Source organism: Phragmites australis, chromosome 21 (assembly GCF_958298935.1).
Source record: "Phragmites australis chromosome 21, lpPhrAust1.1, whole genome shotgun sequence".
In the NCBI taxonomy this organism is placed as follows: domain Eukaryota; kingdom Viridiplantae; phylum Streptophyta; class Magnoliopsida; order Poales; family Poaceae; genus Phragmites; species Phragmites australis.
The window spans coordinates 5,671,882-5,699,387 of NC_084941.1; the positions used below are offsets into that span (position 1 = coordinate 5,671,882).

Sequence of the window (27,506 nt, forward strand, 5' to 3'; positions counted from 1 at the left end):
GCCCTCATCCGGTCTTGTTCGTCATCACGCCGTTCTGCAACGGGCGCAGCGGAGGGCCTACCGGGCAGTCACCGAACAGCCCGACGTGCCCGCTTGATCTTGTTTACCTAACACAGCAGGGCGGCAGGCGGGGCGCCTTGGGCTTTGCGATGCTATCCCGAGACACACCGGATGTCCCGCAATGGGACTCGTGCATTAAATGTCCCCACGCCCTCTGTCAGAACGTGGCAGGAAGCGTGAGGGGAGCAGTTGGAGGCGACAGGCCACACGTCCTCTTAAATGCAGCATCGGGCCTTTCACCAGCTGACACCTCATTGCTGGGCCCCCATGGGGGCCACCGGCAAGGGACTTCTCAGGCCCTCGGGGAACCGAGTGCTCTGGGACCACTGTTCACACCCCAGAGCACTCTCTCCCGGATATGCCCTCTCTTGGTCCTCGGGGAATCGAGTGCTCGGGGGCCACTGCTCGCGACCCCGAACACTCTCTCCCGGAACTGACTTCCTTTGGGTCTTCGGGGTACTCGGGTGCTCGGGGGCCACTGTTCATAACCCCGAGCACCCCCTTCCCGGCACTCAGCTTTTCTGATCGTCGAGAGACTTGAGTGCTCGGGGGCCACTATTCGCAGCCCCGAGCACTTTTCTTCCAGGTACTTGGTCTTCTCGGATCTTCGGAGAACTCGGGTGCTCTGGGACCACTGTTCATGGTCCCGAGCCCCCGCTCCCAGGACTTTAGTCTCCTCGCACCTCGGGAAGGCAACCCCCGAGGGAGGGCGCCACGTGGCACTCTGCTGTCCCGGCCTCGGTACTCGGGGACCCTTGGTTCCTGTGTCACCGACAGTGGCCCGAGCAGGAGCAGCAGAGACACTCAGACGCGGAGTAGGTGATGCTAGTAGCCTGGCGTGGCGTAGCAGCTTCATCCCGAGTATGTGATGCCCCAAGCTCTCATTCTCCATCTCTGACCTCCGCATTCATCGTGTCCCCCCATCGGCCTCGCCGGAGACTGCGCAGCAGCCTCAGGTAGCGCGGGATGGCCTCAAGTAGCTCACCTAGTGTAGGATAAGGATACCGACTAAAGGGGGGTGAATAGATGGTTTTAAAACTTATTGACACGCAATCAAGAAAACTTACAAAATTAAATTTATGATCACTAGCAATAAAAAGGGACGACTAAGAGCTATGTCGAAGGATTGCAAACTAGGGTGACATGCAACAACTTAAAGTCTAGGAATATAAATTGCTTGAAGTAAATTGCATGAAAGATAAATAGCTCAACAATAAAGTAAATGCTCAAGGAAATACAAAGGATTTTTCTCGTGGTATCGGTGATTTGTCGATCACCCCTAATCCACGTTGAGGTGAGTTCAAGTTACAATCCGCTTCTCTATCAAGTATTCAATTCTCCAAGGAGAAATGACTCACACCAAGCAACTTGATCTTAAGCCAGAATTGACAAGAACTACTCAAACTTTGATTCCACTAGTGATGCACTTCGCTGCTCCGGCGAGGTGTGCTCAAGCCTCTCACAACCACCACCGCGGCTCCTTCACAATCTCCTTGAAGAACTCAACGGTGTCACAACCTCCAAGCCATCTAGGAGGCGGCAACCTCAAGAGTAAAAAGCCGATGCCGTTTGCTTGAAGAATCACTAGTGCCTAATTACTCAAACTCTTGAAACTATGCACTAGATGCTCTCAAACCTCTCAAAGATGCAACACTAAATTAAGAGAGGGAGAGGAGAAAGTCAAGAGCTCCAAGTATGTGTATTGAATGGCTAGAGTGCAAGAGAGAGCTCACAAGGACCAGCCAACCTCATATTTATAGCCTTCACATTAAATCCGACCGTTACTGTGGTTCTGACACACGAGCGATTCTGGCGGTCTGACCGTAGGCAACCTACCGGTCAGACCGTCGTCTTTCCAATGGCTATTTTGACTTTGGGCACAGGACGACGGTCGGACCGCAGACCCTCTCGGTCGAACCGCAGACCATCACGATCAGACCGCAAACCTGTTCGGTCGGACTGTCACAACCCAAAAGCTTATGTGCCAAGACGGTTGGACCAAGCTACTCGGCCGATCAGACCGCCAAGCAGGAACTGTTGTCATCGCTATACAGCGGTCAGATCGGCCGAAGACCCGGTCAGACAGCCAACAACCAGAATGTGGCGGTATGACCGCCTTCAGGCCGGTCAGACTGCCAACAACCAGAAACACTAAGGCAACCTTTTCATGGAATTCTCAGAAGATAAGATTTTCTTATCTCTATATGAATGCAAGTTTGAGCAAATTGGCACTATAGAGACCTCAAGTAAACATACACCAACTTCTCTTTATAGTATAACATTTATCCTATCAATCTGGTCATTTTTTTCTCTAGACACATTTGACCGATACAAATAAAATACCCTATGAAAATACTTTTGCCTTGAGCTAGCCTTTTCATGTCTTCCACTCATGCATTTTTCTATCTCCGCAACATCTTCGTGACTAACCTTTTTTACAACTCAATTAACCAAGTTAGTCCACAAAGATATATTGTCATTAATTACCAAAACACAATTTAGGGGCCTAGATGCTTTCACCTAGCCGCGACACGTAAGATGAGGAGGTCACCATTCGCCAACACCTCGAGCTCGACACCCGTGACACCACCGCTCGACCCAATATCCCGTCCTCCCCCGTCGACGCCAGAATCGGTTAGTCCCTCAAATTGTGTATGAGCTTCATGAATCGTCCACTCATGAAGATGCAAGTAATCGGTCTCTTCTTGAGGATACAAGTTGCCGATGGCTCTTAATGCAAGCTAACAAGACCATGAATGCTTGATTTGTTTTTAGGTTGTAGCGATGGCGCCTCATCTACACTAAATCGCAAGAGGGCAACCAGCATAAGTGGTAACGACAAGCAACATGTTGTTCCCCAGTTCTCCAAAGTCCAAACTCTTTTGATCTTTAATTTCATGTCATCCTCATGGCTACCTAAGTCAACTGATGTCAACTTTTGATTCTTGATATAGGAACTTTATAAGAAAACGAAGCCATTGAATTATTATTATGGAACTACTCTGGTAGTAGATGAGCCCCAATATGTTGAAATACCAGTGTTTAATCGAGCTGACGTTGTTGCTGATCCAGGCTTTCGGAAACAAATTGAAAAGTATACTACCTAGAAATTAAAGATGAAATGAGAAGGGTGTATTTAGAGAAAGGTCCATGGCAACCAGTTAGTCATAATTTTCCTAAAAAATGAAGAGAAAGGAAGTAGGGTATTTAGAGAAGCGTGATTTGAAAAGTATAATTGGTTGGAGTATAGTGTACACAAGAATGCAGCCTATTGTTTCTATCGCTTTCTTTTTAAAAAACGACAATTGCACAAAAGTTTGGTGGTGATGTCTTCACGAAGATGGGGTGTACAAATTGGAGGAAAGCAGTTGAATATTTCAATGCTCATGTAGGTGGAACAAACAACACTCACAACAATGCAAGAAGACATCTCGAGGATTTCAAAAATCAAAGCAAAGTGTGGAATACGCAATCATTTCTCAAACTGAGAAGTCGCATATTGAATATCAAGATCGTTTGATGGTTGTTGTTGATATTGTAAGGTTCTTTCTTAGGCAAGGTTTTGCATTCTGTGGGCATGATGAGTATAAGAGTTCAACAAAGGTAATTTCTGTAAGTTGTTGGAATGGTTTGCTCTAAGATGTAAGGAAGTAGCTGATGTGATTAATGAAAATGCTCCTAGAAAATCATAAATTAACTTCTCATAAGATCCAAAAACAATTGGTAGAGGCATGTGCTCGAAAACTACACAAGTCAACATGAACGAGTTTGAGGATGGTCATTTCTCTCTACTTGTTGATGAGTCTTGTGATGCATCAGTTATAGAGTAAATGGTTGTGATTCTAAGGTTAGTATTCAGCGATTACACAATTCTAATTTGAAGTATTTAATCATCATGCTAATTCTACATTTAAATATTTCAATTTATAGGTTTCTGAACAAAAAAGGGGAGGTTGTAGAGATATTGCTTGATGTTGATCATGTTGTTGATACCACCTCCGCTTCACTGAAAATATCTTTAGATAGCATTTTTGCTAAACACAACTAATCCATGTCTAGATTGAGAGAGAAATGGTATGATGATACCTCATATATGCGTGGACAACTAATGGCTTGAAGAAATTGTGCTAGATGATAATCCTCATGCTTTTTTATGTGCATTGTTTTGCGCACTAATTTTAATTGGTGGTTATTGTTGTTGTGAAAAGAATTATAGGTGATAGTGATTTCTTTGGCTATGCAAATAGGATTGTGAACATGGTTAGTGGCTTAGTGCTTCTTCTATGTTAGTGCAACTGGCAATTTGTTTATTGAACCATCATAAAAATTCTAACTTTATATCATTATATATTATGTTTTGTAGGTTAGTGCTTTTTTAAAAGAAAAGATACTTTGCTGTATAAACATTATGAAAAGATTTTATTGAAATTAGAGTGTGAAGATATATTTTCAGGAAGAGGCAAGCATAAAGAGACAAGTTTAGCATACATGTTGGAGATCACATCATAAAACTCTAATTCGTTTCTTGTAATGTGAGATTCAATGATTGAAGCGTTACAAAATATTTCTAAAGATGGACAAGATGTCGATGATAGAGGCAAAGTTTCAAGTTTGATAAAAACAATGGATGTTTATGACTTTATCCTTATCTTACATTTGATGCTTCATGTGCTTGGTTTAACTAATGACTTGTCACAAGCACAACAACTGAAGGATCAGAACATAGTTAATGCAATGAATATGATTGTGTCCGTGAAAAAGTCTATTGCAGTAATTGAGAGATGATGGATGGGAGCCACTTTTGAAGGAAGTCATTACCTTTTGTGTTGCAAAAGAGGTTCTAGTTCCATATATGAATGATAATTTTACAGCTAGAGGTTATGCAAGAAGTACATGCAAAATGGTTACTTGCTTTCATTATTAAAAGGTACAAATACTCAATGAGGTGATTGATAGAAGTTTAGCTGTTATGAACAGTCGATTTAGTGAAACTTTGATACATTTATTGAGATGTGTTGCATATCTAGATCCTATAGACTCATTTAAAAGCTTTGATTGTTAGAAGCTAGTTGAGCTTGCAAGTATTAACTCTGTTGACTTCTCTTCAGAAGATCTCCATTTGCTAAATAATCAACTCATGTTATATATTGATGTTATGAAAAGAAATCATGATTTCTTGATAGGTGATAGTCTCAGTTGTCTTTGCTATCAAGTTGATTGAAATTGAAGCACATTTGACTTATCCTTTGGTTTATCATCTCATCACATTTGGATTGATATTACCCGTGGCAAGGGTATCAGTTGAAAGAATTTTCTTAGTGATGAATATCATAAAGGCAAATATGCGAAATAAGATAAGCGAGGAATAGTTGAATGACATGATGATATGCTATGTTGAACAAGAGATATTCGCAGAAATTGATGACAAAGATATTGTTATACATTTTCATGGCAAGAAGAACTATAGAGACCATCTACCTCAACCTCCTCGTTGTATAACTACAACCTAGTGGTATAAATTATAATACCTAATTATGTATATTACCTTGTTTGTAGTATATACTATTTGTGACTAACATTTGAATTCATATATTTTTGTTCTTGTAAGGCACTTGCTGGATTTTCTGGAGTTTTTTTGGCGTCCAATAAGCGATTCAAGCATTAAGAGTTCATGTTAGTAGAATTTACTGTATTTATGTTGTGTTTTATATTTGTGGTACTTTTTTAAGAAGATAATGTGAAATTGAATATGATTTTAACCACTACTTGTATCGAATGTCGCTTGCATCATGCTCTTAAAATTTCAAAGTAAAAAAGTTCACCCCTGTTACTGAAATTCCAGGGTTCACCACTGCGCGGATCTATCCGCAGTAGACTATATGAGATGAGGATGACACATTAGACCCACTATGTGGTTAAATTGCTACTCCTTACATTCTCAAGCAACGGTGTTCCAGAGGCATGTGTTCCTCTCAAAATACAAGAGATTTCATCTATACCACTAAACTTGATCTGGTACCCAATAATACCATAAAAATGTTCCCACTTTCATTCATACCACACCTCTTTCAATTTTGTTTCAACTATACCATCGGACGCCTCCTTCCCTGTTAAGGCTATTTATCAGGTACCAAAGTACCCTTCCTATTCGTCACCTCGACCTCGCATTTGACCCGATTCTCTCCAACCGGCCAACCCCAAACTAGGCCGTCATTCAAGGTCGTGAGCCACCAATCGGATCCTCGTCGCAGCCGCTAAGATCGCGACCGGTTCACCCAGGTTGAGTATATGCCTCCTCCACATTTCTTCCTTGCAGCGTGTGTTCCTAGTTTCACCATGGCCCCTTCGTCTGTTGCTGGTAGTAGTGCTCCTTATCCAAAGAAGGTCATGGACCATACTATAAGGAGAGGAGAGAAAGAGAATGGAACTAAAGTGAAAGAAAGAAATTAGAGTAAGTTTTGAAGCAATCCACAATCACATTCAATTGATTACAAGTGTGATAGAAAACCTCTTACTTGGGAGTCGAATGGAATCAATAAACGAAGAGAAACAAAGAAGATAAACAAGGGAATCGAATTAGTGCAGTCTCATCTCGTCATTGTGCTTCCGCATATGTCGCAGCTTCTACTGCTCTATCTGATCCTGGCGTCCATTCTTTCCTCTCCTCGCTGCCAAGTCAACCAGTGTGCTTCGCCTCATGTGTGATCTCCACGATTCATCTTCCACACCCAGTGTGCAACCTAATAAGAGAAGCTCTGTTGCTGTCGATGCCTACTATAGCCATCGAGAGCTGTTGAGTCAGGTCTGAAGGGTATTCTAGGGAAAGAAGAAAACGAAAGTATACAAAGAGATGGAAGGTGATGGTGCCATGGTATGAAGGACATACAGTTAAAAATGTGATGGTAAAGAAAGTTAAAAATATGATGGTATGGATTGAAGGGGGAGCTTTTTGATAGTATTGTTAGGTATCAACTCAAATTTGGTGGTACAGATGAAAATCTCTCCTCAAAATAGGTGGCGTGATGGTTTTTTCTAACTGATATTTTCATTAAGGGCTTATGTGGTGTTTATGACTCTGGCTAGTTTCGTGAAAGAAGTTTTGTTATCGACAACATGTCGTTTTGAAAAATGTTGAGTAGTGTTTCATAATCACGTATGTATGTAATGTTTTTAGTTGTCTATTTGTTTTTTCTTTTTCTTTTTTTTAGCTGAGGAGGCTACAAAGGGGCCTCCCGATGTCAACGCTAAGGATCGAACCTAGTTCGCCGGCTTGAGAGGGAGCCTAAGGAACCAACTCGGCTCAGCTCCCTATCAACATGTGGTTTATTCTCTTTGGCATTTGAATTTCTTCTCCGAGTTTACCTATGATCTATTTTAGTTGGTGCGGGCCCATAGATAATTAAAGCCAACTTTTGAAAAATCATCGTATGTTTATATATGATTGTACTTCTAATAATACAAAAGTCAAGAAAGGGTGTTTCATCTCATACAAAAGGCATATATTGCATATAAATGGTGTTTTATCCTGGGGGGGGGGGCTTAAATTTATTCCACAAGATATATTAAAGGCATTCCATGTTTGTCTTTGCCTAAATCTACCACAATATTATTCAACACTGATCCACCTTTGTGAACTTAACAGCAAAAAGCACAAGTAAGGAAACATTAAAGAAATCTCAAATCAACCTACAACATATACCTGATCATTTGGCAAGAATAAAACTTATTCTATGCATGGACTAACAAATCAGTAATAATTACAAAAATAGTATAACAATATTCGAACCAAAATGATACTTGGTATTCTCGTGCCACAATCTACGGTTTCTTTTACTTATTTTGTTGATGTTCTGTTTCTGATCTTTTATTTGTTTATTTGATTTTTTTTTTACTTCGAATTAGTTCAAATTTATTAAGAACGGGTTCAGCTCGCAAATCACTAGATTGTTTATAAAATTTGGGAGGGGATCAAGCCAAATGCTCGAGTCCGGATCCAATTTAAATTAGAACAAGCCAACTCGTAGGTACACGAGTTGCATGTACGAAGAGTAAACAAAACATCAACACACGAGAAATCCAAACGTATTTTAGCTTTCGCCTCTCTAAACAGATCCTCTCCCGCAGTTTGATCAAACTTGTCGGTCTTAAGAGCGCTCACCAGAATCGATAAATCAGTTTCTGATCTTTTTATGCAAAATAGAGATTGGCAGATAGTAGTCCGGGTCATATCATACGAGCAAGCACGACTTTGGTGAACCGTGAACGGATGACAGAACTAGCAAAAAGACAGACCGACCCCACAGACGACCCGCTCGAGTTCTCACGCGAAGTCGTGCGCTCTAGTAGCGTTGCCAAACCCCTTCCCGGCCGCCACCGCGGGGACGGCGGCCGGATGCGCCCCCTCCACGCCGCGGCATGGCCGTGCGCACTCCACCACCTCCTCCTCCTCCTCCTTGCCTGTGCGTTACAATCGCCGGCGGCGACGAGCTCCGATGCCGCCGTCGGCCGCGCGGAATGGCATGTCCTGACCAGGGCCAACTTCTCCTCCCAGATCCGGCTCCACCCGCATGTCCTCCTCGTCGTCACGATGCCCTGTGAGCTCTCCCGCCCGTGCCTCACTGAAAGCTCTGCCTCTGTTCTCTGACGAGCTGCATAATCGCTTAAGTGGTTTAGTTGAAGTGTTGAACAAACTTCCTATTCTCCCAGTGAATCGTAGAACTCATCGTAAATCGACAAGTATAAATATGATTATTGACTAGAATACTGAAATCTGTTGGGTACGATAAGGCAAAATGTGACAGTTTACGGATTCTCAGATGCTATACAACTGTCCTGCCTGTGCCTGCCTCTGATCTCTGATGGGTTGCGTAGTCACTTAAGTTCAATCAAACAGACTTTCCGTCTCCAGTGAATTGTAAATCCACTAGTGTAAAAAAGGATTTGTAGCAGATCACTGAAATCTGTTGGATATGACAAAGCAAAACGCTGCATCTGTTGAGCCCTATGCGTCCACAGTATCCTAAACGTTTTTATGCTGTCTGTTCGTTTTCTTTTTGAGCTGGAGCTGCTTAGTCGTATTTGTATTAGAATTGCGCTCCAATGCTCCAGCATAGACAAAAATGTGTGCGCAACATGTCCCAACCTAACTGTTGTTTGTGCTGGTCTTAATCTTTAGGGTATGGTGAGTCAAGATCACTGATGGCTGAAATAGAACGTATGGTTGCTGCTGACGAGCAGGAGCTTGGTCTCCTCAAGTTGATGGTTGTGTACAGAAATTCTGAGAAGTTGCTGACGGATGCTATTGGTGCCACTGAAGGAATAAAGTTCCTATACTACCAACATTCCGTGCCATTCAAATATCAAGGGAAGCTTCGTGTACGGGATATACTGTCTTCAGTACGCTACATCATGTCACTTAAGGAGGAGGAGGCCCCGTTTGAGGTTTTGCATACAAAAGAAGATGTAGAGAATTTCATCGAATCAACCGATAAATCTGTACTCCTTTATGAATCCTGTGGATGGTTCACCAGGTTGGCACATGATGGGAACAACCAAAGCAACAAGGCTACTTCATCAAAAAACCAAACAGAGAATGGTTTGTCACTCCATAACTTCTCTCCATGATTTATTCATCTTTTGAGGCATTATGTTTCTGTTTCCTGTGGGAGAGAGATTGAGGCACTCTGTTAACAGCTTAAAATTGAGCTTGATCGCAATGAGCCGATGAGGCTATGACATTATGGATCGATTTGTATGTAACACACAATGGGTGCAAAGAAGTTCTTTAAGGTGCACATATGGTATACAAATTATTAACTCTCCGCAATTGGCACTCCAGAATGATATGCTTTCTGGACTTTCTGGTTTGTGTTCAATTTGATTTCTTTTAGTCCTTGTCCATTTCATGCACCGCTCACTCCATGATCTCTCTTTCATAAAACTTTTGAATAGATGATAGTGCGTTTTCATCTTCTGACTTCTGGATTTTGTGTTCTTTGATGTGATACAGTTGAAACAGTTGACATTTCTGGGAAGACACTAACCAGAGAATCAGATGGTCCACTAGAGCTTGTAAGTGTTTCAAAGAAAGTTACATTTCTCTCCGATTAATTACCTGCTGCTTTGTTTCTTTGAGAAGAACTATCTGAACTGTGAAGATTCAGCAAATATCAAGAGAAAGATCCATGAAAATATACTTATTTGAGATGACAAACAGGTTATAGAGGATGAAGAGCTAACCTTTGGAGGTGGGGGTCAGCTTACTGGTTCTCCTTGGCAAGGTGGATTTACCTTAGCAAATGAAAGTGTCTCTGATCAAATTAAAAACACAAACGATGGAAATAGAAAGCTGTGTACAGTGGAAAGGTTCCATCAGTTTGAAAACTTCTATGCAAAGCTTACTGCTATAGCAAGAGAATATTTTCACCCTCCAGAAAAAGTTCGATTTGGTCTTATAACCGAAAGATCATTGTTGCCATCATTGGCTGTTGTCAATGAAGTTAACCAGGAGACATGGTTCGTCACTATTCATTATCTGGGATGCACAACTTGTTCAGTTATTGCGAAAGAAGGGGATGACCTAAGAAGCCTAGTGCAATCCCATCATAGTCTCGGCATTAAGGAGGTAGGTGAACAGTAGTTTAATGCACTTCACAAATAGAATCAAATATGTGTTAAATACAATTCCAATAAGAAGTTAGCAGTTATTTCCATGCATTTTTCATGTGCCTGTCAATTTTAAGTATTTTAGTAGAATAGATGTTAGATCAATTAAGTGCAGCGTGAATTGCTTTCTTATTATACTACTTGTAGTTCCTTTATCTATCCAGTACTGCGCAGACAGCTACTTTATTTATTTATTTTTAAGCTTGTGGCTTCGAATTCATTGAACTTTCTTCAAATTATTTGCAAAATATATGCTTCTTTTCTTTTTGAAAGATTTTTTCCAAGTTGTGGTTTGCAGACGAAGAGAACACTGCAATTTGCACTTAACCTGTACATTATGGAGTATGTATCTTGTTGATCTTGTTGATCTTGTTGACTTTAATATCTTGTTTCGTTTTCTCAAAGGCATTTTCTTGGATGCATTATTTGGATGTATACTATCTTATTTTGTTTTTGATGTGGTCTGTCGAATAATTTTAATTGTTACATGCATTGGGCCATGACTTTTGGATTTCCATGTCATATGTGTAGGTTGATGTTGATGAAAGTGAGGCTATCTTTCCTGCAAATAGGCCCTCAGTAATTCTATTTATTGATAGATTATCCCACTCTTCAAAACTCAGAGATGAAAGCAAATTATCGCTCAAGTTACTAAGACAGTATGTGCAAAATAATTATCCATTTCGTGTCAGTACTGGAGCTCTAAGTAGTAGTACCTCCAAAATGCACTCAAAAGCTGCCCCTTTGTTGATGAAAACAGACGCCCATTCTGAAACAGCAAGGCTGAATGCTTGGGCCTCTAAGCTTATGGCACTTGGGGACAAAATGTCAGTTATGGCGGTTAATGATGGAGAAAGTATTTCATACAGAAGTTCTAGCCAAGTTAGTGGTGGTGATCCTTTGTACGATATTCTAACAAATTTGCTACATAAAACAAGACCAGGGCATAGGTCAAAGAAAACAAGGATAAGTTTAGTTACAAAAGATGTTGGCCTAAAGCTGCTGTCAGATGATTCCAAAATCCAAGCGGTTGAGTCTCTATCAGTTCAAGAGAGTCAACATGAAAGAACTGATGATTCGTTTGCCACTTCAGATAATTTTAATGATGATATTGCTGAAGTTTCTGTGGATGAAAACAAGGCAAGCAAAACTGAATATATTGATGATGCACTAGCACCAAGTATACTTGAGAAAACTCCCGCAACTTACTCTGACGAACATGCTAATGATCTTGAATATAATGTTACAGAAATGGAGGGTCAAAGCAAAAGTGAAGCCTTGGATATGAGCTCTGATCTTGAAGAAGAGGTCTCCTATGATGTGTATAGCAGTAGTGAAGTTGGAGGTATATTGCATAAACACAAAGAGGAGAAAACAGTTACAGAAGCTTTGGACATTTTGGAATCTGATGATATAAACATACACATTAACCAAGAGGAATCAGGATCACCAAATGAGCAAGATGCTGTATCTTCAGTCCTGGGTAAAAAATTCAGAAGAATTGAGGATGTCATTGATGAGGATAACACATTCAATCTAGATGAAGGATCAGAAGAAAGTGATAGAAAATGCCGCCCTCATGCAACATGTAGCTCTTCCAGCAGTTTTGTAAGAGATGACACGGGGCAGGTAATTTCAACTATATCTGATGACCGTTTTGCTGGTTCTTTCTACTTCTTTGATGGTGGTTATAGGCTCCTGAGAACTTTAACTGGTGGATCAAGAATTCCATCCCTGGTAATAATTGATCCAATTCAACAAAAGCATTATGTCTTTCCTGAGGAAAGTGAGTTTAGCTATGTTTCTTTACAAAATTATTTTGACAGTTTTATGAATCGAAATCTTCCTTCATATCACAATGCTGCCTCATCGGCTATAAGTTCAAAGGAGCTTCCAAGACCACCTTTTGTTAATCACGATTTCCATGAGGCAAATTCAATCCCTCAGTTGACAACAAATAGTTTTTGTCCATTGGTCTTTGGATTCAGAGGTTGTGATTCAAAAAATGAAGTGCCATTTTCAAACACTGAAAATATTACGTCTGGTTGGAACAAAGATGTATTGGTGCTTTTCAGCAACTCCTGGTGTGGGTTTTGCCAGCGGGCAGAGTTGGTCGTCCGTGAGTTACACCGATCATTTACAAGCTTTATGAGTTATTCAGATTCTGCAGTTGCAAATGCTCAAGATTTGCGCATCAAAGGTAATACTTGAATTACTTATATTGTTAGCTGAAAGCTCACATTATTCTTTTTGTCTTTCGAAATGTGCGAACTTTTCCTGCTGGTTTGTTGTCTTTAGTTGGGATGTCAGGACCATGTTGTAATAAAATTGCATTAGATCTGCATCTATTGCAAGTCACATTGTTTTGCTTATCTCCCATCTATGATGGTGAACATTGGAAAATGCAACCATTATTGTAGACTTCCAGATGTCATGACTGTGACCCTATGGCTCATGGGTGAAATTCAAGAAATAGCTGGAAATTCAACTTTCGTGTTTTTCAGTGACAGAAGTAATGCATTAACCCTGTGGGTACTGGCCCTTTTGTGACGTGTTTTCCATTGAGTTCTAATATACAAAGTGTGAAAGTGGCAATGTAAAGAGAATAAGAGATAACTTAGCAAATCATTTGCGACACTAATGCAGTGCCATCTAGCATATACATGTTGCATCACACAGTCAAGAGAACTTGTTTACTGCAGTCTGTTCGCTCAGAGTTCAGAACATTGGTTAAGCATGTTTCCTTGTTTCTGTGTGCTAAAGAATCATCCTTTTGGTTGCAGAGAAAAATGAAGAATATAGCATGAAGGGCTTTCTAGCGATTTACATGATAGACTGCACATCAAATGAATGCCACCATTTACTAAAATCTGCAGGCATGGTAATCTTTATTTTTAATATCCCTACCTATTGAAGTTTGCCCCCTCCTGCGACAGAACAAATCTGTAGCATTAATCAAGTAGGAAGTTTTTTGGTTATCATGCATGAAATAGGTCACATTAGCAGCTCATGGCTTAGCGTTAGGGGAGCATTGTGCGTAGGATACTCGATATCTTTGTTTATTAGCTAGAGTACTATGTGCCTGGAATGGTGTGCACATGGTATAAAGGGGTCTCTTGTGATAACTTGCAAAATAGGTACTCGTATTGGCAACAGTCAGGCAAGCTGTAGACCTTTTTGGGGTTAACTCGATAGATATAAATATATAAGACCTTCTCATTTGACAGCTGGAAATCTATAGTGTCTACAGTTCTGTTAATCAAAGGCGGAGCTTGAACTAAAATATTGTATATATGGCCAATCTCATTGAATATGCTTGGGAATCTTTACAAGAGAGTGCCTATCTAGCATTTCATTGGCGCTAACTGGTTCAAATCAGTTCTTCCTTATGAGATTTTGAAGAGCAGGGAAGGCAGGGCCCTCTTTAGTCCCAACTAAGCTTTGCCAGAGCTGTTCAGACAACTGAACACTATTTATCCGGTCCTGACGTGATGTTGTAGTGTATTCCTGCTCAGGAAGTTCAAACTATTGAATGCAAAGTGTTGTCTATACAAAAACGTTTTCAAACGCTATCAATTCAAAACCTGTTTGGATTGCATGGATTTCACAGGAAACATAACAGTTCCTTCAGGAAATGGGAAAAATTTCCGCGTTATAATTGGGGGCTTACCATGTGATATTCCAATGTTCAGTCTTTTGAGTTTTTAGATTCTTTTGATGTTTCCTAAGTATCAGGGATGTTTTGTTCTCAAACCTCCGTAGTTGCCTGAATGTTTTGGTACTGATATGCTTACTAATACTACCGTATTTTACCTTCATCTGCCCACAGGAAGAGCTCTATCCTACATTACTGCTTTTTCCGGCGGAGAACAAAAGCGCAATAGCATATGAAGGGGGAATGTCAGTGGCTAATATATTCGAATTTTTGGAGTCTCATGTGAGGAATTCTCGCCATCTATTTGAATATAAAGGTCGATGCAAAAACTTCTTGTAACTGCATATGTTCCTACTTAAAATATTTTGATGTGCTTAATACTGTAATATGTGGATGCGCTTGTAGCGCAGTAGTACGTCTGTCCGTCGAGACGGGGCCCGCCCGGGCTCGAACCCTGGCGCCGCATGGTCGCATGCCCACCTCTTGTGTTACGGTGCGGAAAGGTCCCAGACTGCCATGAAGCAGCGCTGGTGAGATTCCCGCCCCGGCTAGGTTCGGTGGGCCCTTATCTTAAGCTCCTTCAGGGGGGGACGTCTTCCCTGCTGCAGCGAGTTTTTTTACTACTAATACTGTAATATATGTTTGTTTACACTTCACAAAGTTAAATTTTCTTATAAATTGTGTTAATTTCTTCTCACACATGAAAGTCTCTACTGGGTCCACATTCTGTGCGCCTGTGCTGCATACGAGTGTAGTTTATTACTCTCTATCTGGACTGGCAGCTGCTTGATGGTGAATTACCTTGTTCTAAATCCCCCACCTGAGGAAACGCCACACCAACGAGGATCTGTTTGAAGAGGGATGCCGTGTCCCCAGGCTTTGTTATTGTGCCTTGTCATTTGTTTTATTTCTAAATTTTTGACATTGTTTTCCTAGATAATAAGTAATGTTTTTGTGAATCCACTGTTCAAGTATTAGTGTGGCAAATACATGTTCTAAAGCCTATTTTCTTCTTGGCTTTCAGGATTTCTGTGGAAGAAGAGAATGGCAACAAAACATGATGCACCGCATGCAATTCAATTTCACATTGATGATAAAAGCTACAGCAGTGTTGGTTATGATTTACCAAGTCATGCAGATGTCGTTACGGGTTCCATCCTCACTGCCACTGAGAGGCTAGGGACCACAGTTCCTTTTGATGACTCCAGAGTGCTCATTGTATCAGCTGATTCTCAAGAGGGCTTCATTGGCTTGATCATCAACAAGCGATTAAGCTGGGGTGTCTTCAAGAATCTGGATGGCTCGATGGAACCTATCAAGCACGCCCCTCTTTTCTACGGTGGGCCTGTTGTGGTGCAAGGCTACCACCTTGTGAGTTTGTCAAGAGTAGCCTGGGAGGGGTACATGCAAGTCATACCAGGTGTCTATTATGGGAATATAATTGCCACAAGCCGGGTAATCACACAAATCAAGTCGGGCGAGCAATTTGTCAGTGACTTGTGGTTTTTCCTAGGCTACTCCGGGTGGGGATACAGCCAACTTTTTGATGAACTATCTGAAGGATCATGGCAAGTCAGTGGGAAGCCGATTGGGCATTTGGACTGGCCGGAGAGTTGAAAGGACACTCTGGACCTCTGCTGTTTCTCCGAGGAACATTTTTGGTCAATCTTGCATATATCTGCTCACACTGCAACGTAACATTGTACTACACCTTTTGGATTAGAGACATAGCACTGCGTTTTCACAGCATTTTAGCACTGTACTAAGGTCACAATTTTTTGATACGGCGTACTTTATTATTGAATCCTGTCTTTGCTGCCGTTCCCTGTGAATTAACTTTTAAATTTTCTTTTAGTTTTTTTGGGAAGATTTTTCAGTTTTCTTTTGACACAGTTTTTTCAGATTTTGTATTTTTTGAGATGTCAGATTCTGGTTTTGAGGGAATGGAGTTTTTTCAGATTGGTACGATAGGCCTTTCGGCTAACATGCGGCCGATTCATGAGTAAGCCCAATCCCATTCTGATCCGTTTTGTTCGAGCCGATGACAAGCCCAACTCATTCCTGCAAAAGCTAGCCCGTATAAAAGCAGGCTATGGGCTAGCGGGCCAATTCGAAGAAATCCAAAGCGTATCCTCTGTTCCTATTCCCCTCTAGCCCAACTTCCGCTGTTCGTGCTCAACAAAAGAAAAAAAACTTCCGCTGCTTCGCTCGCGCGAGCCGCGACGCTCATCGATTGGGAGCCTCACAAAACCCTAGGCCCCAACCGTCCCCCACCCATGGCGACGCCGGCGCCGGCCGCCTCCGACGTGGCTAATTCACAGGCCGACGACCCCCCTCAGGCTGAGGCAGCCGCCGTAGCGGAACCAGAAGGGACCGAGGCAGAGGCAGCCTCCGCGGCGGAATCGGGAGGTGCATCCAGTACATCTGCCGTCGAGGCGGCAGCAGTAGCGGACGGGGCGCCCCCCGGAGACGCTGTCCCGTCCGCTCCCGATCCCACCAGCACCTCTAGTTCTGCGGCACCGCCCCCGCCGGCTTCTCCTGCCACTCTAGGGCCGCCGCGGCTGCAGTTTGCAGGCTCCCCGGCCTACATGGCGCCCCCGGCGCCAGCTCCGCCGCCGGCCTTTTCTTATAACGTGCTGCCGAGGGCGCCAACCCCGTCGCAGGTGGGCAGCGGTGCAGCTCCGCACCAGCCATCCTCTTCTCCGGTAGGTGTCTTATCCTCTGCTGCAGCTTGTACGCCTCGACATGCTGTTATGTGCTTATGTGGGAGATCCCCCCCCCCCCATCCTCTTCTCTAGTGTATGTTGTATTGTTTTATAGTTTATGCTATAATTTTGGCATTACGGTTTTCAAGTTCTATGCAGAGCTTAAGATCACAACAGTCCGTTATTGTTAATGCCTGGTTAGCTTCAATGAAAGGTGGCTAGCCCATGTTTTTGGTCAAGTAATTGCTTATTTAAGTGTATGTTGTATAGTTTATGCTATAATTTTGGCATTATGGTTTTCTTTTGTGTGACGCTAAACATACTCTGATGTGATCTAATGTAAAAGATAGTGAGACTAGTTAATTTTATTATCGATGTGAAATCTTATTAGCTAGCTTGTGGAGTTCTTGCACGCTGAGTTTTTCAACTTAGTGCCTAGAAACTTACTGAGTCAGTGATGTTTTGCGGTATACCTTATAGCTATTTTTTATAGGTGTATTATAGCTATTGGTGCTTTAGAATTGATTAACTGAAATCTGTTAATGCAGCTGAACATACGGTTTTCACATCTTGCAGCCAATTTAATATCCTCAGCATAATCTGCAACAGTTTATTTAGAAGAGTAATAGATTTTTTTTTCAATATCGGCTATTGACAACCCATTTTTACTGTACCACTGTGTGTAAGCACAGTTTTTCTGTTAAAAGTGAATGAAAGAGTGAAATTTTCAAACAAGTCAACTTACTCAACAGTACTCAAGCTGGATTACCTACTTAGTGCTGTGTTCCCACTTATCAAAGTCTCTTAAATATTCCTTCCAGGCTCTCATGACTCCAATGCCTGCATCAGCTCTTCAGCCACCAGCACTGGGGCAATATGTTGGGAACAGGCCTTCTTTCTCATATAATGTAGTCTCGCATGCTAATGCTAGATTGCCTACTGGTCAGCAGTTTCAACTTGGCACTGTAATTTCTCATGGCTTTATTATTATTACTATTGTTTTTCTGTCAGTTTTTTTTTTATATCTCAAGTTAGTGATCTGATCATATTCTCTGATGCACTAACCCTATAATATTATCTTTTCTTACAGGACACAAACCATGCTGGTCAAGTTTCTAGATTTGTTCCACCTGGTTCCTTGCAGCCTCCAGCCCCTGGGCAATTAGCTCGCCCAAGTGCAGCATTCCCAGGAATTATGGCACAAAATTCTCCTGGATCTATTCAGTTGCCATTTCCAGTACCCAGGCCATCCAATATTCCTTTTGGTGCAAGCCCACAACAGGTACAATCCCAAGCCTCTCAGTTGCCTTTAAGCACTATGCATCGCTTGTATATGCTTGAATCTTTTGAGTAGAACATTATTAACATGTAGTGTTACTACAGGGCAACTCGGATGTTAATACCTCAAAGTCGGATGCCCCAAGTGCACCAGAGGTTAGTCCCGGTATCATGCAGATGCCTACTGGCTTGCAATCAAATTCTCCTTCGACAATTGCAAGTGCTTCTGGAAGTCCTTCAGTCCCGATTCAGATTCCAACAAATCCATCAGTGCCACCTCGCCCTGAAGTGTTTGGGGCCGCTGGATCGTCTATACCTGGACAACCTTCTGCGATATTCTCTAATCCACCAAGCCTCCTTGGAAGGCCTTTTGTTCCATCTGCTGCTCCTTTGCCCCAAACGACACCATCATTTGCAACCCCGGATGTTATTCCACAGAATTCTCAACCGCCATTTTATCCGTCCTATCCTTCAGCACATGGTATGGTTCCTCCTCAACCTTTGTGGGGACATCATCATCCGCAACAACCTACTGGTTTTCAGCAGGCCCCTTTCCAGTCATATCCAGCTGGTCCTGTAGGGTCTCATGGCAGGCCAATGGTCGGGACTTCTGCTGTGACTGCTGCCTTGCCCAATGTCCAACCACCTGGTGTCTCAACTGGTGGGGGTTGGAAGGAACAAGCATCAACTAATCCAGGATCTGAGCAGCCCGCTCGTACTTCAGCTGAGCCACCTTCTACAGGCAAATGGTTTTTACTGGATTTGATGTTCGGTCTCAGTTTTCCTGTTAATTCTTCTCATGATTATGTGTAATGCTGCAGGACATGGAGGTCAAGTCAATGATCAGCTGGAGGAAAAAAGAAATACTGGAGTTCAGGATTCAGATGCATGGTCTGCACACAAAACAGAAGCCGGTCTTGTATATTATTACAATGCCTTGACAGGAGAATCGACTTATCAGAGACCGCCATGTTATAAGGGGGAGGTAGTTGCACAGAGGAATAGCTTTATCAAGTAATATGACTTCATTCTAGTTTGTGACATGACAATTTGGCATTGCGATTCGACTAATTTCTTTCTTTTTTTTCCTGTTTTTGCTGCAGCCCGAGAAGGTTGCAATCCAACCAGTTCCAGTTTCTTGGTATGTCTGTGAAACTACTATGTTTGATTGGTTTTACAATTCGAATTATATCTTGATTGGTGACCGTTGCAAGCATTTTCTTGAAAGTTTATTTGTCCCACTTTACACTCTTGAGAGTTCTTCAATTTATTTAACACAATTCATTGATAGTGGATTGACTTCCATGATTTCTAATTGCCTCCACAGCAACTGAAAAGTTATAAAAGCACATGGTTACATGAATAGGAAGTCTCTGAAGTTAGGCCTCAGTTTAGAGTACCAGTCGACCAGCTGTGTATTTACGCTATGAGCCTAATTGCTATTCTAGAATCAGGGCTGCTTGGTGCCACAGAGTACTTATGCAACTGCATAACAAATAGCGTTAGGTCAGCTGCTCTGCTATGCTGCTTAGCCACATATGTTTTGGTTGTGCTGGGAAGTGGTGTAATGAAGCCCTTATTACATGCTCCCTTACTCATTTTTGTTTGAGCATGTAGTTAATAATTTAGTGCTCTGAGTTTCCTTGTGGTTTTCTTAATACTAACATTTAATATTATATGCCATCACAATATCACATTGCATCTATAATATAGTGTTTTTTAACAGATAAAGAAAACCCTAGTAGTGCTGAAAACAGCAATGTTCGAGGCACATAAAAATAAGTGGTGCTATATATATAAAAGGTATCCTAAACGCACTGTATAGTTTATGACCGATCTTATAGTCATGTACATTGCAAAATTAGTATCTCAAAATCTTCATGAGTTTGGGTATCCTCTTTTGGTTGCTTTTTTACCTGCAATGTATTTGGGTTCGTGCTTTTATTTGTGCATGTTCACGAATTTAATGCCACATGGAACCTAAATATTTCACTCTGCCAGGGACAAATTGGCTGGTACTGACTGGAGTATAGTTACTACAAGCGATGGAAAGAAATATTACTATGATAATAAGCAAAAGGTAAGATGTAGACTATGGCCTAGCTCAGCAGCATGTTCTATATTTGAGTTGTGTTGTTGGTCTTTCAGTATCACATGAGTTTATGTATACCTTATTGCTAAAAGCTGAGTTGCTGAACAGGTTAGCAGCTGGCAACTTCCACGAGAGGTGGCTGAGCTCCTCAAGGACGTGGAGTCTGGTTCCTTAAAAGAAGGTTCAAATTCACTGCAGGATGCTGGTACTATAGAGAATACGGGAGTAATAAGCATTGATACAAGTACTCCTGCCATACAGACAGGTGGCCGTGATTCGTTGCCACTTCGGCAAACAGTTGCCCCTGCATCGCCTTCTGCATTGGATTTAATAAAGAAGAAATTGCAGGATGCTGGTGCTTCCAGTGCGCCTTCACCTCTCGCCACTCCTTCATCTGCTGCTTCTGATTTGAATGGATCTAAACCAGCTGATGCTGCACCTAAGGGACATCAAGTCTCAAATAATGGTGACAAATCAAAAGATAATAATTGCGATGTGAATATGTCCGATTCCTCTTCAGACTCAGATGATGAGGAACATGGCTCAAGTAAAGAGGATTGCATTTGTCAGTTTAAGGTGGTTCTTGTGACATTTCTCTGGATTCTAGAATAGATGCTGAGAGGGATTTTTGTCTCTCCATGAATTTTTCTATCTTACTGCACACCTTTTGTTACTTTATTTCTTCTTCATTTTTAGAAGAGACGTTAGTTCAAAATAATGAATTAGATATTTCTTCATTTCTGTTGGGTCTGATGTATATGTACGATAGACTATTTTGTGTTTGTTTTTTGGGACATACCTTTTCTTTGTTCTACTGTTCATATGTACATACTTGAAGAATTAGAATAGCTGAATAAAAGTATAAAACTATAAAGTTGTTCTTTTATTAAATTAGATGAATTTAATATGTAGTGACATGTTATGGATATGTGTTAAATTTCACAGGTGATGCTAAAGGAACGAGGAGTTGCACCATTTTCGAAGTGGGAGAAGGAACTTCCAAAAATAGTGTTTGATCCACGCTTCAAGGTTTGCTAAGTTTGTGATTTTAGTCTTGCACGTGGTTGACCCACTGTCGTTTGATGTTTAACATATTGAGTGCTACAGCTGTATTTAAGAAGATAGCTCTTTGTTACCACACTTGGAGGAATTTTGGTTTGGATATTTTAAAGCTGGAATAATAGTTTATGGATGTCTGCTATGTTTTAGGTAGTTGTGAAATTATGTTCACAAAAATACTTGATAAATGTTTAGTTCAAACCTTCCAATGGATTTACATAATTTTCTCCATAACTGAATATTGTTCTGTGGGAAAGCATAATTCTGCACCTATGTGTTGGTTGCCTTGTTTTTAACTGAGGCCCAGAACTTGAGCACATTATGATTTATCACAAGAATTACTCAGTGACTAATGATTTTAATGTTTTTTGTGCTTGTGGTACTGAAGAACTAATGATTTTAGGATTTTTTGTGCGTTGAAGGAAAGGTAGTTATGATTTGACTTTTACAAGGTAATGATAGTTTTCTTGACAAAAAAAATTGACTGCTAATTAGGTCGAGTAAAAAAAAAAGTTTCTTTTCGTTAGTCTCCTGCTGCTCCTCGTAACTTTGTAATGCTAAATCTGTAATCAAATGATGCTAATTTTACATTGGCTGTACAGGCTATTCCAAGTCACTCGACGAGACGCGCTATATTTGACCACTATGTTCGCACACGTGCTGAAGAGGTGCGGAAAGAGAAAAGAGCTGCCCAGAAGGCTGCAGTAGAGGCCTACAAACAATTACTAGAAGAAGCATCGGAGGTCCGTTGATGCTTTTTTTGATCCCCCCCCCCCCCCCCGGTAAATTGACTTGGCCATGTATTGATGGTGAAATGGCTTCAGTTCCTGCCTATATTTGTGATAATATAATTGATTTCTTAAGTGTATGGCATCTTAATACATATATTGCAGGACATAAACACAAAAACAGACTACCAGGAATTCAAACGAAAATGGGGTGCTGACCCTAGGTTTGAAGCCTTGGATCGAAAGGAAAGGGATGCTCTTTTCAATGAGAAGTATGCAGAGTCACTTTCTTCAACTAAGGATTTTTAGTTTCTTCTTTTAAATCAAATTGATGGGTTATATAAATTTACACATTGTCAATTTTTGAGCAGGGTGAAGGCTGTTCAAGAAAAAATTCAATCAACTCGGAAGGCTGTCATTGCTGATTTCAAATCAATGCTTCGAGAAAGTAAAGATATAACCTCAACTAGCCGATGGACCAAAGTAAGTACTTGGAGAACATTTAACTGAACAGCAAAGCCTTTAGTCCCAAGCAAGTTGCGGTAGGCTAGAGATGAAATCCAACAAGGACCACGTGAATAAAAAAAGATAGTAATATGGCGCTAGTAGTAGTAATAATAGAAGAAAAAAATAACTTGATTTCTAGGTTAGGGTTTTGGCTCATGGATCGCTAATTTCCACGTGTTCCTATTCCTATCCAAAGATAATTCTTTGGGTACATTCCAATATGCCATTCCTTCAAGTCTCTTTTACTGCTTCCTGCATGTCTTATTTGGCTGACACCTGCCTCTTTGTATTGTCGACAAGCCTAGAATTCTGCTTTGCACCAGTGCCTCTAGAGGCCTCATTCAGTGAACATGTTTGATCCGATTTATGTACAATCCACATGACATATCTTCTCATATTTACACCTGTGGATTGGTAACCTTTTTTTTTTGTGGAAATTAGCATACTGATCTATTGGTGACTAGATCCTTATATCATCTGGATGTGGTTGGGTCTCATCGTCCTGATGTTCACATTGACGAGTTGTGCACTTTCTATCAGTAAGTGTGCTGTTGTGAACCAATCATGGCCCTAAAACAGCTCATCCCTTTCAGAACGTCATAAATATATAAGTTACATGTTTATTTGCAGGACAATCTTGTTGAATATTTCTCAGGAGAACAGTATGGAGAGCCACAGTCAAATGATATATCAAATAAATAGTAATAATAATGTACCAATATTGTTGAATGTATTAGGAGTTTATGACCTTGCAGTGTAAGTTTGAGTTCTTTCTATTCATGAATTAATGCCATGCACTGAATCATATAGGTGAAAGAAAATTTCCGGAGTGATTCGAGGTACAAAGCCATGAAGCATGAAGAGAGGGAGACCATTTTTAATGAGTACATAGCGGAACTAAAATCCGCTGAACGGGAAGCAGAGCAAGCTGCCAAGGCCAAAGTGGATGAGCAAGTCAGTCAGTTTAACTGATGAACTTTGTGATGCTTTATTTATTGTGTATTGCTTTACATATACTTTGGTATGTATTCTCAGGCCAAGTTAAGGGAGAGGGAACGCGAAACACGCAAAAGGAAAGAAAGGGAGGAACAGGAAATGGAGAGAGAAAAATTGAAGATCCAAAGAAAGGAGGCTGTGTCATCATACCAAGCTTTACTTGTTGAAATGATTAAGGATCCCAAGGTGATTTGAATTACATGTTAAATTTCTTCATTAACTGAACATGCTTCAAATTCTCAGTACTTGTCAGTGCATCATTTTTTTGTCTCTCTTATTGTTGTCCACAAAACGGCGCCATTCCATTTTTTGTGCTCTTGGTTGGTGTTTTTTTCTAGGTATGGAAAGCTGGCTTTCATTAGCCAGTTACTGCTGGGATGAATGATTGTCTTTTCGTTTACGACATAGGAGATATATTGCTCGTGTCATTCCCAGTTAGAAGCGAAATTGGCTTTGTCCAGTTACTGCTGGCACTGGAAAGAAAGAAAAGTGATGAGAGATGTGGGGAGAGAATTGGATAGCAACCATGAACCGCTAACTTTTTATTGAGACCCATGAACCCTAGCTTCTGATTGAAAGGGACAACAATCTGAAGAAGGTTTATATCTTTGGTGCCTTAGGATTCCATAGCTGGCCAGTTAGCACCTTTTTAAAGAGCCCATCTTTTTGCTTTATGTTCTACCTTGATGCTTCTGTTATTCCAACTTCATATCAGTGGAGAAGTTCCTACCTTCAATCACTGTATTTTTGCTCATTTCATGACTTCACTAGCTGCAACCTTCTTCTATAAGCATCTTCCTGGCAGATGACAGATTGGATAGTGCTGATAGCTGGCTGAGAAAACTGTACCGTTATAGCTGGCATCAGGTCTGGTGCTTGTTTTCTGGAATCTGAGTGCTGGATTTCTCCCAGAACATCATGTGTTACTTTTATTAGTTGATATGGCTAGTAGATGGGTTGAGGGTAATCAAAGAGATGGAGTGTACTCATCCGCTACCTAAAGAAGAGATGCTTTGGGTGGACTAGGACTATTCTTTGCTTAATGAAAACCTTGCTGGCTGCACTTATTATATAGAGCCGGTCCTAACAATCACAATCTAACAAACGGAAACAACCTTATCTTGCTAACAACCAAAGCTAACATGATGATTAAGCAAATGATCTAAACTAACTGAAGATATAGAAGATAATTATCTCTAAGCCTCTGCTGAAGTTGTGGGTTGCTTGGCCTGGTCCTGGCCGCATCTCTTGCGCTGGTAAGTGCGGCCCACAAAGGTGTCCACAACATTAGGGAGAAGTATCAAGCATCTATGAGGCTGTAGCTAGGATGGGTCATCCCTTCTCAGGTTGTGTTTGTTTGCATTTAGTTTTATACTTTTATCTAGTTTAATCTTTTTTATGGTCTTTAACTGACATCTTTTTGCTCTATTACGATACTTGCTAGTTCCCTTCTTATTGTCAACTTCGCAATTATTGAGTATTGTATAATTTAACAATTTTATTTTTCTGCTATAGGCATCATGGACAGAATCCAAACCGAAACTTGAAAAAGATCCACAAGGTCGTGCTGTAAATCCTGACTTAGGCCAAGGTGATGCAGAAAAGTTATTTCGTGACCATGTCAAGGACCTCTATGAGGTAAATTCCAAATGTTGTAATTGGCTGTTGCTACTGAACTTATTCTTTGAAATTACTCCTAACATCGTGGCCTGTCCTGTTCCAAACTTCCAATCAATTCCTTTATCCACCAAATTTTGTGTTATGCAGACATTCACACACTTAAAAGCATCACGCATGGACATATCCACTGCCTGGGCACTAGGCACACAACCTGTGCCCACACCACCTTTTTTTTCCTTTATGGGAAGACAACAGGGAAGGCTGCTACCGAGTCCCATACCACTTTCAGACACTATCAGCTACTTGGTGTGTTTTAGTTTGAGGGGTGGGGTGGTGATGGATCATCTCACTCCTAATTTTGTTGTTTGGTTTGAGTAATGGGATGGGTTGGTCCGTCACCCTCATAAGCACATGTCTAATATAAATATGAGGAATTGAGTCATCTCACCAAAATTCATGGAATGATCCCATGATGGATCATACCATCTAGGATTAATTGACTCCTCAAACCAAACACACCATTAAATATTGGGCAAATTTACATAAACCATTGTATTGTAATTGGTACTTAAATAATGGGCAGTAGGCATGAGTCTTTCTATTGCCTTGAATGTTTTTATTTGAACTCATTTAAGCATCTGCTGTAGGATCATCATTGCAATGCATTTCTGAATTCAGCTTGGATGCTTAAGTTATTGTATGGTTCTGAACTGATTTTTTAATAATTCCCCCAGCGGTGTGTACGCGATTTCCGGGCACTTCTATCTGAGATTATTACTCCGGAGGTAGCAGCGCGGACAGCAGATGAAGGGAAGACTGCAATCAACTCCTGGAGCGAAGCTAAAGATCTTCTAAGACCCGATCCAAGGTACAACAAGCTGGCGAGTAAAGACAGGGAGTCTATTTGGCGGCGCTATGTTGATGACTTGATGAGGAAACTCAAACATTCGGACACTAAGGAGAAGGAGAAATCAGATACAGACGTGAGACAACGTAGGTCCTCTGATCTGCCTAGGCGGAGGTAGCTTGTAGTAAGATCCACTTGTACCTCCTAGTTGCTACTCTTGATGCCAGGGTAGTTCAGGGCCTGCATACACTCCCGTTGTAACCACGCGCTATTGAATCGTCATCGACACAGTTTTGGTATTGAGAGCTGCCATCTTTTAGAAGGTTTTTTTGCCATTCATATTTAGTACCATTTCTGGAGCCGTCATGTGCCGTCAGATCACGTTGTGATACCTACAGTTGATGGAAGTATCTTTTGGTCTTCACCCTAGTTTACTAAGTCAAGTAGTGAGATGTCCGATCGTCTTTGTTTAATAACATTATCGGCGGCGAATCTCCAACAGTCCGAACTCAATGTAGAACAAATCAACAAGAGAAACTATGTGTGGTAGAGACTTATGTTTTATTGCAATGAACAATTCTTTGTTACGATGGGGTGTCATCTCTAAGGGAGTAGGACTTTTTTTCTTTCTATTGGTAACAGTGCACATGTGGGTATAACTACGGTTTCTAAATTATGAGAACATCTTTTATATTCTGAGTTAATATAAATAGTGTAACCGAATATGGCAATGCTTAAGCTATCATCCACATATATTTAACAAAACATTACAAGCATAATGAAATCTAGTTTAATTTAATCATGCTGTAAACCTGCAACTACTACAAGGAAAAAAAAAAAAAACATCTAGCACAACCACAATATCTCACCCCTCCAATACGTCTCTATATATTTGGTGCTCTTTCACGTGGAATGTTCAGAGATGTTTGCGTGTAAGAAAGAAAAAAGATATTATGTGAACACTCTATGTCTACTAGATAAAGAAGCACACCAATTGCAGGATGATGCGTGACAACATCCATGGCATCATCAAACCGACAATCCGGTTGTTGGTGAGGAGGGGACTGCTGCTGTCGAGCCAGGAGCCATCGCTAGGATGGGCTTCACTGGAACATTGAAACCAAGCGAAATGACTCTCAACACGGTGGATTGGTCCCTGAAGTCATCTCATGACTTCAACCATTAAAGTCAGGGGATCTCAATCCCGATTAAAATGGGACCATGGTTTGATAGAGGGCACAATTTAGGGAGGAAATCAATGAATTCGAAATTAAGTAAGGAGAGGGTGGAGGGA

At 41.2% G+C, this 27,506-nt stretch overlaps 2 protein-coding genes across 8 annotated transcripts; both read left to right on the forward strand.

Moving 5' to 3' along the window:
* Positions 1 to 8,338: 8,338 nt before the first annotated feature.
* On the forward strand, positions 8,339 to 16,199 carry LOC133903374 (uncharacterized). 3 transcript variants are annotated; one of them, XM_062344722.1, is made up of 8 exons: positions 8,339 to 8,654; positions 9,236 to 9,655; positions 10,070 to 10,131; positions 10,277 to 10,684; positions 11,257 to 12,925; positions 13,509 to 13,606; positions 14,555 to 14,696; positions 15,405 to 16,199. In XM_062344722.1, exons 1-8 carry the CDS (start codon positions 8,453 to 8,455, stop codon positions 15,995 to 15,997), a joined length of 3,594 nt encoding a protein of 1,197 aa, XP_062200706.1. In that variant the 5' UTR covers positions 8,339 to 8,452; the 3' UTR covers positions 15,998 to 16,199. The 3 variants fall into 3 exon arrangements, with proteins under 3 accessions (XP_062200706.1, XP_062200707.1, XP_062200708.1); XM_062344723.1 differs by having other exon boundaries at positions 14,555 to 14,662; positions 15,405 to 15,701; XM_062344724.1 differs by lacking the exons at positions 8,339 to 8,654; positions 9,236 to 9,655 and adding an exon at positions 9,662 to 9,923.
* A 333-nt stretch (positions 16,200 to 16,532) lies between these two features.
* On the forward strand, positions 16,533 to 26,534 carry LOC133903375 (pre-mRNA-processing protein 40C-like). Of its 5 annotated transcripts, none has more exons than XR_009907233.1 (16): positions 16,533 to 17,085; positions 17,907 to 18,050; positions 18,176 to 18,367; positions 18,469 to 19,105; positions 19,185 to 19,348; positions 19,467 to 19,504; positions 20,365 to 20,443; positions 20,564 to 21,031; positions 21,401 to 21,484; positions 22,117 to 22,257; positions 22,408 to 22,514; positions 22,614 to 22,725; positions 23,191 to 23,288; positions 23,380 to 23,450; positions 23,560 to 23,703; positions 23,785 to 23,929. XR_009907233.1 is itself a non-coding variant. In XM_062344725.1 (16 exons), the coding sequence occupies exons 1-16, from the start codon at positions 16,657 to 16,659 to the stop codon at positions 26,388 to 26,390; spliced, it is 3,300 nt and encodes a 1,099-aa protein (XP_062200709.1). In that variant the 5' UTR covers positions 16,543 to 16,656; the 3' UTR covers positions 26,391 to 26,534. The 5 variants fall into 5 exon arrangements, 4 of the variants coding, with proteins under 4 accessions (XP_062200712.1, XP_062200709.1, XP_062200710.1 ...); XM_062344725.1 differs by lacking the exons at positions 23,191 to 23,288; positions 23,380 to 23,450 and adding exons at positions 25,261 to 25,383; positions 26,100 to 26,534 and having other exon boundaries at positions 16,543 to 17,085; positions 23,785 to 23,931; XM_062344727.1 differs by lacking the exons at positions 23,191 to 23,288; positions 23,380 to 23,450 and adding exons at positions 25,261 to 25,383; positions 26,100 to 26,534 and having other exon boundaries at positions 16,945 to 17,085; positions 17,907 to 18,027; positions 23,785 to 23,931.
* The last annotated feature ends 972 nt before the right edge of the window (positions 26,535 to 27,506 follow it).